This window comes from Chanodichthys erythropterus, chromosome 12 (assembly GCF_024489055.1).
Source record: "Chanodichthys erythropterus isolate Z2021 chromosome 12, ASM2448905v1, whole genome shotgun sequence".
NCBI lineage: Eukaryota > Metazoa > Chordata > Actinopteri > Cypriniformes > Xenocyprididae > Chanodichthys > Chanodichthys erythropterus.
The window spans coordinates 39,176,142-39,192,184 of NC_090232.1; the positions used below are offsets into that span (position 1 = coordinate 39,176,142).

General features: G+C 36.8%; 1 protein-coding gene across 1 annotated transcript in view; it reads left to right on the top strand.

Moving 5' to 3' along the window:
- cfap58 (cilia and flagella associated protein 58) overlaps positions 1 to 16,043 on the top strand; it is a 144,443-nt gene that overhangs the window by 34,565 nt on the left and 93,835 nt on the right. The window contains exons 10-11 of the mRNA XM_067404945.1: positions 3,647 to 3,808; positions 5,238 to 5,384. Of these exons, the coding sequence (XP_067261046.1) occupies positions 3,647 to 3,808; positions 5,238 to 5,384 (309 nt within the window). The remainder of the gene's footprint in view (positions 1 to 3,646; positions 3,809 to 5,237; positions 5,385 to 16,043) is intronic.

The following is a 16,043-nucleotide window of genomic DNA, read 5'->3' on the forward strand; positions in this document are numbered from 1 at the left end:
GCTCTACAGGAGACAATAGTGCAGCTATTCAGCTCAGTTTAGTTTAATGTTGATTCAATTTTGTGTTGATGTTGCAAAGTTCATCAGTTACGAAACAAATTCGATGAAGCTATTAAGCAGAAGTGTCATTATTCAGCTCAATTAAGTTCAGGTTTTGTTCTCATTCAATAGTGTCAGTGCAGTCAAATTGATTATATTTAGGAATGCTAATTGTCTATTAAGTCCCAACTGAGGATATACATACATGGATGTACAGCGTACAGTGAAGCACACATGTTGTTTCTATCTATATATTCTTCCTTTTCTCACGTTATACTGTCTTAAACACACAAACACGCAAGCAGTCACCTTCAGTTTTCAGATACATGAAGGTTGCACTGCAGAAGGTGTTTATTTTGGAACAGCTTTCACAGTTTCCTAGGAACCAGAGGCTATTTAAGACACACAACATCGCTTTCATGTATTCAGCATTGCTAACATTTACGTTCTTTCAGACGGATTTTTATTTTTTATTTTTTTTTTGGAGGGAAAAGTTAATAATCTAATTCCAGGTAAAAAAAGTTCAGCCGTAAGCATTAGTAAGTTTTGAAAAGCTCTTAGCTAATGGTTTTGAGATTGCCTCCTGAGATCTGACTCCACACTGTAGTTCTTTGTAGAGAATAAAAATTCTTCTGATTTAAAATAAGAAATATGGTTCAAACAAGTAGGTCTGTAATGCCTGAAGAAAGCTATTCGTTAGCATTACCATTCAGCTGGTGCAGGAAGTATGTGAGTTGAAATGTGCCATCTTGGCACAGAAGAGTGATATTAAACATTTTACACCATTATCTGTTGCCTCCTTCACACACCAGCATTGTATTACAGCATTAATTATTTTGAAAACGGCTGTTAACTTGCTTTAGTGGCTTACAGATTTAATTTTCATTTCAACACAAATCTGTAGATAATAGATCTATAAGGCCAGCACAAACCTCCCCCAGACTGTCTCATTACATTTCACCAATGTTCCACCATCATTAGAGGCATGTTATTTATAGAAAACCATTAAGGGTGATCGTCCTTTACTCCTGAATAATAAGACTGATAGAAATATGCTTGCATTTTATTGGTGAACCTTTAAATAATGAGAGTATGCATGTTCTGCTGTATATCTGTACATAAAAAATATCATTTGCAAACATTATAAGAGCAGTAAAGGGAAGCTGTGTAATGAGGCAGAGCCTTTGATCACATAGATCTGGAATTCTGAAATCTTTTTTCTATAGAAGAGGACACATGCTTTCATGTACTAGTAGACATGTATGCAAAGATGGTACTAGGGCTGGGTGATACAAAATTTTGACAACATTCAACTTCGTCAGAATGCTCCTAAATGCAATTCTTGACCCAATCTTACATTCTCAAATATTCTCTTAAGGCCAACTCATACCGCACGGACAAACACCAATAAACACTTTTGTTGGGTTTTGTCTGATCAGTGTGTTACCCCTGTTGGCGTGTGTTGGAGTTGGTTGGAGTATTTTTTCACCTGACTGACCATGTTCAATCAGTGTTTGTTGGTGTCTGTTGGGACAGTGTGAATGACAGTTATTTTTCATAAAAAGTACAGACCATTTTTCAAGTTTAAGTCAACCAAGGTTAATCTTCTAACTCCTGACTGCTTTGTCGGACAAAATGGAGGATTCGCCTTTATGATTGGTTAGATCACTTGTCAATCAAACTCCAGCCGAAGGGTCAATTGGTCTTTAAGAACATCTCTTTCTCTCTTTCTTTCTTTTTTTTTTTTTATACTAAAGAAGAAAATGACTAGCTTTGTTGTTGTCTGATTGTATGATGGTTCTTACAGAAGATTTGCTAATCCACCAGATGGAAAAACACCTTAAAGTGCCTCTTTTTGCACTGCCTGCAGGTTATAATAATAATCATAATAAGAAAGCACACTGTTTTTTTTGTGACTGGCTTGTTATAAAGAGACAGTTGTAACGAGAACAAATGCAATCAGATGGGTTCAGTTCACAAATGAATTGTTCAGTGCGATTTGCAACCCAGTTTTTTTCGGTTAAATGAAAAAAATCAGCTCATTCATGGATCGGACATTGCTATCACGTCTCGGAGCGGGTGACAATTTCTTCAAAATAACAAAGAATGACATGTTTTTATGAAATGTAATCCAGTAAAAAGTACACTATTATGTTTTGGGATGTAGTGAAGTAAAAGTTTCCCAAAGTAAAAGTACAGATACTTGAAAAATGTACTTAAGTACAGTAATAAAGTAAAAATACTTTGTTACTGTCCACCACTGGTTTTTGGTAACACAAAATATTCATAAATTTATTCTTAAATAAGAAGTAAATAGCATTTAAGAATAAATAGATTCTTACGAATATTTTGTGAATCCGGCTGCTGGATCGCAGTTTCCTCTCTCTAACCTTTTCTAGGTTAGATTGTTTGACATCTGACATGATTGGTGACTCTGTGCACTGCAGTGCTCCACATAATCACCCAGTGGACAAAGCTGATGCACTTTATTATGTGTTGTCCTATAGAATGACATTTAAGGGGATAAAAAAAGTGACTTTTGCCAGGTTCAGATCAGTGAATTTAGCTAGATTTATTGAGGAGATCATAGAAAAACTCTATGGTGTTCATAAGTTTGATTTATAAGGCCCTGGAGCTGACTGAATTGTCAGTTGTTGAATTTACAGGAAGTGACTGGTGTTATTTTCTAATGCTTTGGTTGTTTATATATATTTGCTGAAGGGCTTAGTATTTGCAACCTGTGGCTTCGCTTGACACATGCACCTTTATCTCTATGAACGCAATTTGTTTGGCATACAGGTCTGAAGGCTGTTGACCAATTGTCTCTACAGGAGGTATTTAACCATGAATATAGCATGTGAGTTTGAATGGCATGGTCTTGGACGTATTCTCAAAATCCCTTGCATCCATAAACCATGTGCTCACTCCACTGAACTCCACTGAAACTGTGAATTTTTGTGCTTTGCTAAATGCACAGGTGAAAAGGTTACCATGGAGTGGCAACTTTTCAACCTGCAGTGAAATTCACTAAAGGCAAATTGTTTGTTTGGTTCTCTAAAGTTTTCCCGATGTGGATGTATTGGGGTTAAAAAAAGCAAATCAAAACCTGACAAGGTGGGGAAAAGGGTAAAGGCAATCCTGAGTCTGAATTTGCATCAGTGCAAGGTTGCATAACCTCTCAATGAATAGCACAAAGTTGGTTCCAAAATTTTGGCAGAAAGGCTGTACAAAACAGCAAGCAACAAAATGATGTTGCTTTACATTATTTTGTACAAAATCTAAGGGGGCATCACACTTATCCTTCATGAATAAGGCAATCCCAAAATACATTGCAATGACCAAATTTACATCCAAGGCATTCAATCTAAATCAGTGGTTCTCAATCTTTTTGACTCGGAATCAACTGTAAGCATTAGTCAATTCTGTGAGAGTGCGATATAGCTATGTAAATGTGTGTGCATGTGACTTAGCATTGTGCCAATTATGAGATATGATGCTTAGAAGGTAGCTGACTATATAGACAACAGACAGTGAGACAACTTACCAAAGCTACAGACTGGCTGTGGTCTTGCTGATTTAAACCCACTGTCCTTGTCTGTCTCTACAGGTTCTTGAGAATATGGAGGACATTAAACTGAAGGAGATGCAGATATTTGAGTATAAGAAGAAAATCGCAGAAGCTGAAACAAAACTGAAGCACAAACAGTATCTCTATGAGGATGTCAGGACTGAGAGGGACCTTTTCAGCAAGAATCTGATCGAGGCCAAGGTAAGTGTGTATGTTTGTGTGTATGTAGACCTTTATATTATAGATCTCCTCCTAATGAACATGAGAGCAGACATAGAGGCCAGTAGATCCATGGGATGACTTCTTTGGGAAATATGCCCCATGGAAGCTTGTGTGAAGATGGCGTGAACATTAATCTTTGTCCGGGAATCCAACCCATATGTACTAAGTGTGAAATAGCAGGTAACCTCCCTGCTGTGTGGACTTAGGCCTGAAACTCTACAAAAGTACAGGAATGAAAATGCTTTTAGCTACGCAAAAATCATTTTCATGCATCGACTCCGTTCCGAAATGTGTCAGAATGCAATTCATAATGCAACACAAGTTGCATTCTCAGCATTGCCGCAAGGAGCTCTATAGTGGGGTCAGTTTTCTCTTTCAGAGCAACAGTTTGAAGAGACATATTGAGTTATTTAAAGGAATAGCATTAAATAAATATAATATTTCTGGCCTGTTTAAATGAAAAATGAAAATATCAGGCATGAAACCAGTTATGTGTCCATTCGTTGATATCTTAAAGACCCCATAAAATCAAAATGTTTTGGCTTTTAGTCTGTGTATAAGCTTTGAAATCATCTATAATGTACTTCTAAAAACATACCTTTAACACATACAAACATTACAGTATTTTTCTTCTAGAAATATGGATCAAAATATTGATGACTCATCCTGCATACACAGATTTTTGTCCAATCAAATACTCTCTAGTATGAGTAAATCATGGTTCTTTGCTGTGATTTAACTAAAGCTTGTTCTTTAAGGGACAAACCTTTCAATACATCAAACTTTCTGTTTAAAAAATAAATACGCTACAATTCAAAAGTTTGGAGTTGATATGATTTTTTTTTAATGTATTTGTCTCTTATGCTCACCAAGGCTGCTTTTATTTGATCAAATATTCATTTAAAAAAGGAGAAATGCTGTGAAATATAATTACAGTTTATAATAACATTTTTTTAAATCATGTGATGGCAAAGCTGAATTTTCAGCATCATTACTCCAGTCTTCATTGTCACGTGATACATTTTAATCAGGATTCTTTGATAAATATAGAAAGTAAAAAAAAAAAAAACAAACTTTTATTTGAAATATATATATTTTTTGTAACAATGTAAAAACCTTCACTTTCACTGCACTGGTCTTTAAAAGACAAATGAGAGAAGCCTTGAAAACTGCAGTGAGAAAATTTAAGTTTAAGACTTCCCAAAGATATATTTTTCATGTCTACCAATGACTGTCCTTTGCTGACAGGTTGTCCTTGATGACCCATTACTGCTCTGGCACTTTTTTTTCTCTTGTGAATGTGTGCGCTTGTGTGTTTTGAGTGTGATTGTACTAGCATGCTTGTCTACCTGCCTGGTCGGCTGTCTTTGTGTCTGTCTCTCACACGCCTCCCTGCGTTCAATTCTAGGATGTGAATGCTGAGATGAAACGCAAGGTGAAGAACATGAACCTCGAATTTGAAAACCTGAAAGATGATATCACCATGAAAGAGGTGGCTTTAGACAAGGAGCGCCAGGAGATCCAGCGCATAGAGAGAGAGAGGGAAAATCTCAAGGTAACTCATTTACCTCAACTACCATGTCTCGCCCTCTTTCTTCTGTATACCTGCAGGTCTAACATTATTATGTTTAAATAATTAAATGATATTAAATTATAAAATTATCACAAAAAAAAAGTTCATACCACAATTTCATACAATTTCACACAAGTCAAATGTAGCTTTTTTTGTCACCTAAAAATATTCGGATACCTCATTAAATTGTGTAGCATTCCAACCATTTAAAAATTAACCATTGTTCATTGAGTTCATTTTGGGTATTTTCAGAGAATCTTTGACTGTTAATAATTTCATCATTTTATATTGACCAATTTTTATCATCAGTATTTCTATATAGTGATATTTGGTTTATATAATTTTTTGAATATATATTAAAGCTCCATAACTTTTGCCACTCTAATGGTTAATAAACAAATCCACATGCGTTTTGTGGAAGAACATTGTAGCCGGGGCTACTTCTCTCTGTTTATGTCTGATGAGTCATGCAGGTACTGGACGCTACTCCGCAGCGGTGGCGACCTGACCGGTCTAAAATAGTCTGAATATTAACACATATTATAGGTATACCACAGTGATTCAGGATAAGACAAAAACATTGTTTGGAAAATGGATTCATGATGAACTCACTCAGTATATAAATTTTGTAAATTGAGCATAAAAAAAAAAAAAAAAAGTTATGGACTGCAGCTTAAAAGATATTTTTTATATTTATACAACAGTTAGTTCTGGTACAAAGATTGATATATGACCCCAACAGCACTGGGACTTTTCACTAGTTGAATCACTCTCCTTGTTTGTATTTCCTTGCAGACTGGCAGGCAGTGCATTACATTGTTATGCCAGTAGGTGGCAGCAATGGACTGTTTTCATAAGTGAATTAGTGACTCATTGAACTGCTTAGTTTAAAAATGTTGATTCATTCAGGAACTAAAAACTATGTTCCTCAGAGGCGGTTCTATAGTGACTTTGTTTGGAACTATTTTTCATCTGTGTCGCAAATCTCAACTTCCTGATTTTTTTATTTCATCACAAAATGTAACTATATTATCACCTAGAGCTTTATGTAAAGTTAGATGTATTACATGAAATACGTTAACAACAGCGCTTTTGTGTGCCATCAAACGTTTTTTTACAAGATGTAATATAAGTCTAAGGTGTCCCTTGAATGTGTATGTGAAGTTTCAGCTCAAAATACCCCATAGATTTTTAAATAATTTTTTTAACTGCCTATTTTGGGGCATCATTAGAAATGCGCCGATTCATGCTGCTGCCCCTTTAATTGTTTGCGCTAAACAAAGTTCACACAGCTAATATAACCCTCAAAATGGATCTTTACAAAGTGTTCGTCATGCAGCATGTCTAATCGTGTAAGTATGATATTTATTTGGATGTTTACATTTAATTCTGAATGAGTTTGAGGCTGTGCTCCGTGGCTAACGGCTAATTCTACACTGTTGGAGAGATTTATAAAGAATGTAGTTGTGTTTATGAGTTATACAGACTGCAAGTGTTTAAAAATGAAAATAGCGAGGGCTCTTGTCTCCGTGAATACAGTAATAAACGATGGTAACTTTAACCACATTTAACAGTACATTAGCAACATGCTAACGAAACATTTAGAAAGACAATTCACAAATATCACAAAAAATATCATGATATCATGGATCATGTCAGTTATTATCGCTCCATCTGCCATTTTTCGCTATTGTCCTTGCTTGCTTACCTAGTCTGACGATTCAGCTGTGCACATCCAGACGTAAATACTGGCTGCCCTTGTGTAATGCCTTTCATAATGTTGGGAACATGAGCTGGCATATGCAAATATTGGGGGCGTACACCCCGACTATTACATAACAGTCGGTGTTATGTTGAGATTCGCCTGTTCTTCGAGGTCTTTTAAACAAATTCAATTTTGAATTTGATGGCACCTTTAAATACCAAGTTCTGTCATGAAACTCTAGATGGTGCAGGCTGATAGGTCCTTAACGCAACCTGCTGACAATTACATTGTTAACTATATGGCACAAGCTGATTGGTTCCTGTTGCATCTGCAGCTAATGAGCTTGCTGCTCAACATTTAAATAATTGGTCAATGTTTGCTGTAGTAGTTTGCAGCGCACTTTCAAAGTTCCCTTGAAACCCTCCACCTTCCCCAGCTCCACCTGTATAGATCTGCTATGGGTAATTTCATACATGCTATTTAGTGATGGGAAGTTCAAATTATTTTACTGACAGCCAAATTCCCCAAACACATCCACCTACATCTTGATCATATTCTGAATTTAGAAATCATTATAATGCAGCAAGATAATTTACAGTGAACATAAATAATTACTTTAACTTCCGAGTGACAGATGCAATGAACAGATCGTACATGAATGAGCCAATGCTCAGATCAATGAACAGATCGTTCATGAATCACTAATGCTATTTGTGCAGCAGCAGTATGTCTTACATGCTTACAGCAGCGTGTTGGTGTATGTATTGGCAGTAGCAAGTCTCTGTACTTACTCTGTAGCAGCAATAATAATAGCAGCAGAGTAGCAGATCTGTTCTGCCAAGACCAAATACATTAATATTGTCATATCCAATACAATACCATGCTAAACTCTTCCAAGAAATATACATTTTTATTTACTTATAACCATCTTTCACTTTTACTTCTTTTGCTGGAAGTTTGATTATTAAGGCAGAAGGTTTTTTTTTTTTTTTGTATATGCAGACTGGTCAGTGTCTTCATAGGTGCTCATTTGCTGTGCTTGACATGACCAGACAGCATTAGAAAGTAACCTTGCATTCATCTTTGAGGTGATATTTTTCATAATCCTTTCATTATTACTTTCCAGATCTATGTGCTTATCAAATACTATGGCACATCTCTTCTTCCTCCTGTCACAAGCTTTCAATATCACCCTCACAAAGGATAATATTGGAATATCAAATAGGATGGCACAAAAAAAATGAAAGAAATAAAAGAAAACACAAAAGATCACTTCATATTTTATGACAGAAATCTGAGTTCAGAGAGGGCTTTGACTCTACGCACTTTCGAATTCAACATCTGACATGAAAGACTTAATGAATATGCAATGCTTTTTGGTGGTTATTGGAGTTGTAAATTATACATGACCTTGTTCTGAGATTTAGAGTGAGGGTGTGGTCGGATGGGAGGTTAGTCAGAGAAAGGAAAAACAAAGAGAGAAATCCTGACTGAATGATTGACCAGCAGTCCTATACGGTTGAACGATTGACCTAATGTGATTTATGGAATATTTCTCATTAAAATAATAACATTTCTTGATATTCCATGTATTCCTCAGTGTGTAAGCATCAGCAATGTTAATCATATTGTTGTCACAGGTTCAGGAAAAATAACATTTTTGTATTATCACTATCCCAAGTCTTACACCGGGTCTACACCAGACACCACTTTTATGCGCTGCGCTGCAACAGCTAAAAGCTGTCTATACTGAAGGCGACAAACTGTCCGTTGCAAAGAACTTGGACGACGTCAGAAATGTAACGGGGAATCCGTTTACTGTTGGGAATTTGTTGCATCGCACCACATGCAGTGTAGACAAAATCACTGATTATAATGGTTTCTATTGTCTTTTGACGCGGTGCGTTGCACCACTCACATCCGGTGTAGAAACGGCGTTAGTTAGAGGGGTCAAAATAATCCATATGCATTTCCTATGAAACTCTGACTCACCATTGTTTTTGTTTTTTTTGTGTTTAGTTTTGTCCATAAAAATATTTAATTGTTATATTTAATAGAGTCCATCTATTTAGGGGATTCTCTTATTTTTATTTTGTTTTATTTTTGTGCTGACCCTGTTTGCAAAGATTATATCTAAATTATTTCTTATAATACTTATATAAACACAAACTAGTTATGGTTTTAATTGACTGTTCACAAAGACTCGCCTTCTTTAGTTACTGTTGCTTTGTCCGACAAGCCATGCTGCTCTCACGCCACACTTCATATTCTCACAGTGAAAAATACATCACGGTGCAAAGAGGACACTGACAACATATCAACAGACAAGACAGACCAGGTTACTTTTGACATGAAACAAAGTTTCAAATTTAAACAAAATATACAGTTTTGTGGCTCTTTAATGTGTTGTGACAGCTCGCTGTAGCGCCTCAACGGCTTGTGAACCGATCATCTCTTCTTACTAGTTAATTTAATATACATGAATGAACCACATTTCAACCACAGAAAGACATCAGTACACATTTTTCAAGTTCAAGTCCACCAACGTTAATATTCTAATTCCCCTGACTGTCGGACAAAATGGTGGATTCAGCATTATGATTGGTTAGATCGCCTGTCAATCAAACTGGCGAAGGGTCAATTACTTATATCAAAGACTATAGAATAACAAAAGACGTGTCACTCGTATTGTTTTGAATGGGAGAAAGTGTAATGCGCAATATGGCGGAATAAGTCCCGCCTTCTAAATAAGAGCCAATCGCCAACTGGTAAAGTGAGAAGCACCGGTTTCTATAGAAACAGTCAGACGCGCGTCTCCAAAATGAGGCACAAGAGACACGCATTAAGGTCTGCGCATGCGCATTAGCTTGATCCAGCATAAAAATACAGGGTTTTTTTGTCATGATTCGAGCATTTGGAAAAAAAAAAATGAGACAGTTGTTGTCAGATTTCATTAGTTATTTCAAATATGAAATTTAATCGAAAGCTTGGCAAACAGCTTTGGAGCTGCATGATGCCCAGGGCTGCGTTCTAGTTTGGTTTTTAAATGCCCTTCCCTCGCTAACTTCCCTCGGTCTTGCTGACTCAGATGTACATCATTGCTTACGTTGCACGGGTGCCCACTTCTGGCGGAACCTTTGCAATGGGCTGAACTGGAACGTCCTAAGCCCTTGATCACTTGGAATCCGCAATGGAGCTGAATTATTATTTATTTTTTCCCCTTACAAATTTGTTTAATACAGCATTCTATATGTATATATGTGTGTGCTTTAAATGTTTAAAAAATAATTAATATATCATATAATTGTTTGTGGTAGGGTAAATTAAACGCGATATGCGCTGACGTCATAATCGTGTTGCATTGTGGGTTATGGAGCTGCCTGAAGTGTACATGTGAAGTAGACTCGCTCCCTCGGTTAAAATCGAGGGAGCGAGAGTCTGTCCATGTAAACTTCCCTCGTTCACTTCACGAAGTGGAACACACTTCAAAACGGCGGCAGGGATTCCCCCTAGGGGAAGTGTGTAGGGAAGTTTGCGAGTGCGTGTCTAAAACTGGAGTGGAACGCAGCCCAGGATGCCTGAAAGGTGTTTCAAAGGTGGCCGCCGAGTGAAATGACTTGTCTTAAAGGGACTTTGCTTATATTTAATGGGAAGTGAACAAATAACATTATTGCAACATTTAAATATTTGTGTATAATCAAATTTTTAAATGATGCTAAAAAAAACAAAACAAACAACAACAAAAATACTGAAATGACATGAAAATATATAATTTTTATATAAAAACAGTTTGTACCACAAAGTTTTATAATCTTTTAAAAATGTAAATAAAATCATGCGGCTTTCAAACTATTTATCAATTAACCCAGTTTATCTTTGACTATTAATAATTTTATCCTTTTATCATTAAAGTCCCCCTGAAATCAAAATATATGTTTTTTAGCTTTTATATGTTTGCCTTAAGCTTATGAATAAGCAAAAACGAACGAAAAGTCTTTCAAAATAATGACAAAATTCACATTTAAGAGATATAAGCATTCAAAACTTACAGTCTCTCACTTATGCTAAAATGGATCACATATTTTCATGACATCATATCGCATTTCAGCTTCTCATCAAATCTTCTGTCCAATCAAATGCTCTCTATAATCTGAAGTCCCACCCCCCTTCTACACTATAAACAGACGCTGAAGATGCAGCTGAAATCGGTCAGTCGTTCACACATTTACTAGTTTCTACATGGTGAATGGCACATAGTGCACTATATAGAGGATAGGGAATGATTCAGACAGTCTAAAGATGCTTTCCATTGATGCGAATGAAGTCAGTTTGTCACTTGAACTGCCGCAGCATGAGAACAGTCTGCTCTGGTCCAGAGACACGAGAGCACAGAGCAGATCATAGGTGCAAGTCGGTGCAGGCCACAAAACGTATCAGACCCATTTGAATTCTGCACAGAATGCTGTATTTTAAAGGGATATAGAGGACATTAGGAGGAGAAATTGTTAGAAGGAAGAGATTAGAAGGAAACCAAAGCTTTCAGCGGCTTTGGCTGAGCTGTGATATAAACAAAACGCTATTGGCTATTTTGTCCTGTCTTCCTGTTTCAGTTGAAATTACGTCAACACTTTGAATAATGCTGCGTGTTCCAAGACACTTCAGCGGGCCTTTAAGGGGCTCAAAATATTCCATATGCAACTTTGACTCACCAAAGTATTTTTCGGTGATTAGTTTTGTCCATAATATAATTTAATACTTAAACCATTTACTATAGGATTTTATAGTAATTTTATTTATTTATGTATTTATTTTGTATTGACCCTGTGTTCAAAGATCAAAGTCAATTATCTGCCAGCAAATTAAAATGTCTTAAACACACATTGGTTATAGTTATATTTAGTTTGATTGATTTTATGATTGTCATTTAGAGTAGTGCTTCTCAAACCAGTCCTGGGGACCCCCCACCACTGCACATTTTGTATGTCTCCCCTCATCTAACACACCTAAATCAACTCATGAGGAAAGACATCCAAAATGTGCAGTGGTGGGGGGTCCCTAGGACTGGTTTGAGATGCACACACAAAAAGATGCCTTTACTTTGTAGACCACTGAATCCAATCCAATCCATTTTGAGCCATTATATGCATTCCTGTAGGTTTTTTGGGTCATGCATTAGTGCTACACGTGGAAAGTTTTTGGTTTTGAAAAATATTAAACATAGAAGTCAACATAAAATCTCTGACTTTTGAAATCCCATTCTATGTTAATATCTGGAGTACAGTGGAATCGGTCCATCAGCCTGAACAGATTGTTTCAGAGGAGTGTGGTCCAGTGGTCTGAACAGATGGCTTCAGACTGGAAGGTTCCTCAACACATGGGGTGGAGGGTTGTGGAGTTCTGGATGAAAAGGGTGGAAAATTTCAAGTTGCAGATCACAGACTTATAAGCTGTCTCAGAACTAAATAGATCCTTTTTTGAATAATCCAAACACTGTCTTGGGAAGCATATAGTCAAATGCTCTTGAATATTCTCTTCTGGTATCTGACTGTTGAAGATCCTCAAAAGCTCATTTTGGGTGAATTATGGTCTGTGCATTTGTAAGGAGCTAGACAGTAAGATTCATTAAAGGGTTAGTTCACCCAAAAGTGAAAAATCTGTCATTAATTACTCACCCTCATATCGTTCCAAACCCGTAAGACATTTATTCATCTTCGGAACACAAATTAATTTTTGTGTTTTTGCACAAACAAAGCACTTGTGTCCCTTCTTGAAATTGAGGTTAAACCACTTAGGTCACATGGGTTTGTTTTATGATGCTCTTATACTTCCCCTTCTGGGGCTTGAAAGTGGTAGTTGCATAGCTGTCAACTGAGGGACAGAAAGCTCTCATAAATCATCAAAAACATCTTCATTTGTGTTCCGAAGATGAGCGAAGGTCTTACGTTTTGAACAACATGAGGGTGAGTAATTATTGACAAATTTTTTTTTCATTTTTGGGTGAACTAACCTTTTAATAAAAGAAAAAGGGTCTCAAGGGCTAGTGGGCAGCTACCCAACTTGAGCAGCTTACCCAGCATGCCACAGGAGGTGCTGTCTGGCGCCCCGACTGGTTATCAGGAAGCATGATGGCTGTGATGTTCACCTCTCCTTTGAACCATGAAGTGAAAAGGCAAGACGCCCAATGGATGAGAAAGGGAGATAGAAGACCAAAAGTTGCACTGAAGACTGAAACGTTGGGAAACTTTACAAAGAAAAGTAAAGTCTGTGAACTCGATGCTGACACTCTCATGTTAGACATCAACGTAATCTTTAGAGAGCACGCTTCACCCTTGCTAATCAAAGTAAGAGGCATGTTTGAGCCGAGCTCAGCGCTCCCTCTGTTTAGATTCCTGTACTAATGACGGAAAGCCGCAGAGAACAGTAGAAAAAGACCAGTCATCATCAAGAACAGAAGAGCACTTGCAATTATTTCCAGAGGATGAGAATTTCAAATAAAATCCTTTGGTAAACAATCAACTCTTCCATGCAGGGAGTTAATTTATCATCATGAACACTGAGTCTGTACATCCTGCAGTGGAAATTAACTTTCGAACTATTAATAGGAAATATGGTATACGTTCAAAAGTTTGGGGTTGGTACGTTTTTGTTTTTTTTAACGCATACCTCAGGTCATTAGCGACCCGAGACGCCATTCACTACCCTGCCCCTTGTTTCCACAATTAAACTGCGATAAGTATTAAGGTATTTAAACATGAAAAAAAAAATAATAATAACAATTGTTGCACTTTTCGTAATGTAGAAATTCTGGTGTTCAGAGTTTAACTTAAAGGATTTGTCCACTTTGAAATAAAATTTTCCTGATAATTTACTCACCCTCATGTCATCCAAGATGTTCATGTCTTTCTTTCTTCAGTCGAAAAGAAATTAAGATTTTTGATGAAAACATTACAGGATTTTTCTCCTTATAGTGGATTTCAATGGCCTCCAGATGGTTGAGGGTCAAAATTACAGTTTCAGTGCAGCTTCAAAGGACTTTAAACAATACCAGATGAGGAATAGGATCTTATCTAGCGAAACGATCGATCATTTTTGAAAAAAAAATACAACTGTATATGCTTTTTTAAACACAAATTATCACCATGCACGTGCTTCCGCTTTCCGTATTCTTCAAAAAGCTTACGCTGTATGTCCTGCACCGTCCCTATTCTATTTACGGAAAAAAAACGAAACTGCCGCTGTGTTCGTTCCGTAAGTTGAATAGGGAAAGCGTAGGACATACAGCGTAATTGTTTTGAAGAATACGGAAAGCGGAAGCATGTGCAAGGCGATAATTTGTGTTTATAAAGCATATACAGTTGTATTTCTTTGTTCTCAATTTTAAAACTTGCCGTCTCTTTGGACAATGCATTACTCAACACATTTCTAACCTATGAAACGTATTTAAACATAACATGACAGAAATGTGTGAAATGGTCACTTACATCGTATGTACCCTTCGCTAACGGCCTTGTGGAAGGGCCCTTCGTGAAGGGATTCAGTTGTTCACTTTCGAATGGAACACCCCTAAAAATGGCGTCTCCTTCTCGCAGTGCCCTTCAAGGGTGCAAAAAATGCTGTTTGAAATTTGCCCTTAGTCTTTGCACGTTTGCTGTGTAAACACTTGCTGGGTACTTCCGCCTACTTCACGTGTGACCTTTCCAACGTGATTACTTAATGCGTGGCACATCGCAGAGCTAGTGCAAGATGAGCATTTGTGGTTAAAAAGTAAATACATTTTTATTTTTTATTAAGAAAATGACCAATCACTTTGCTAGATAAGACTCTTATTCCACTTCTGGGATCGAAGCTGCACTGAAACTGCAATTTGGACCTTTAACCCATTGGTAGCCATTGAAGTCCACTATATGGAGAAAAATACTGGAATCTTTTCCTCAAAAATCATAATTTCTTTTTGACTGAAGAAAGACAGGCATAAACATCTTGGATGACAGGGGGCGTGAGTAAATTATAAGGAAATTTGAATTCTGAAGTGAACTAATACTTTAATGTGTCAGGACAAACAGGTGTTATGAAGTTTGGCCTAGTTTTAGTATCGCTTACACAACATTAGCAATGCTGTTTTAACTATCTGAATGAAATCTAGAAACATTAGGGTCTACCAAGATATAAAAATGAAATGAATGAAAAGAAGTAAATGCACAATTACCACTTTTCATGTATTTGCCTCTTTTAATTGCTGTAACTGCTCAATCACTGCATAATAATATGTCATGTTGCCATGTGAATAGTGTTACATGAAAACCTATTTTTATAATTTTTTCAGGCATCACTTTACAAATAAAGAGCAAAAGAAACATAAATAGACTGATGGGAAAGGAAATCGGAGCAAAGAAGATCGACAAACAACTAGAGAGAAAGAACGAGAGAGAGAAATGACGAACAAAGGCAATCTTTCATGTTTTGAGTTGCCGCAGGGACATGATGCAGAAAACTTTAAATTGATAGGGAGTTCACTGCAGGCTTATGTAACCCTCTCTGGCATTTCCTTTCTTTCACCTTCATTCATTTGTTTTCTTGGTTTTTGTGAGCCAGTGTCTTACCCTTTGCCTTTTGTACTCTAAAGCATACAGGTGCCCCAGAGCTGCAATTTACCTCTACTTTCTTCTCTGGTTCTTCTGCCTTCTCCTTCCTGTTTTCCACTACTTCTCAAGTCAAAGCCGTCATCCGTTTCCCTCTTTAACAAGAGGAAGACAGATCCAGAACATCTGAATGAAGACACGCTTTGCATTCACAAACCAAGCATTTTTTGAGGTAGAACGTGTGCTATAACTAACTACAAATACTGCCTTAACTATATTTTGTAGTAATCTTTTGCTTTTCCAAAATACAATGCAGTATTGTGGTATAACGTTAAAATGCTGCAACTTCTCAACTGT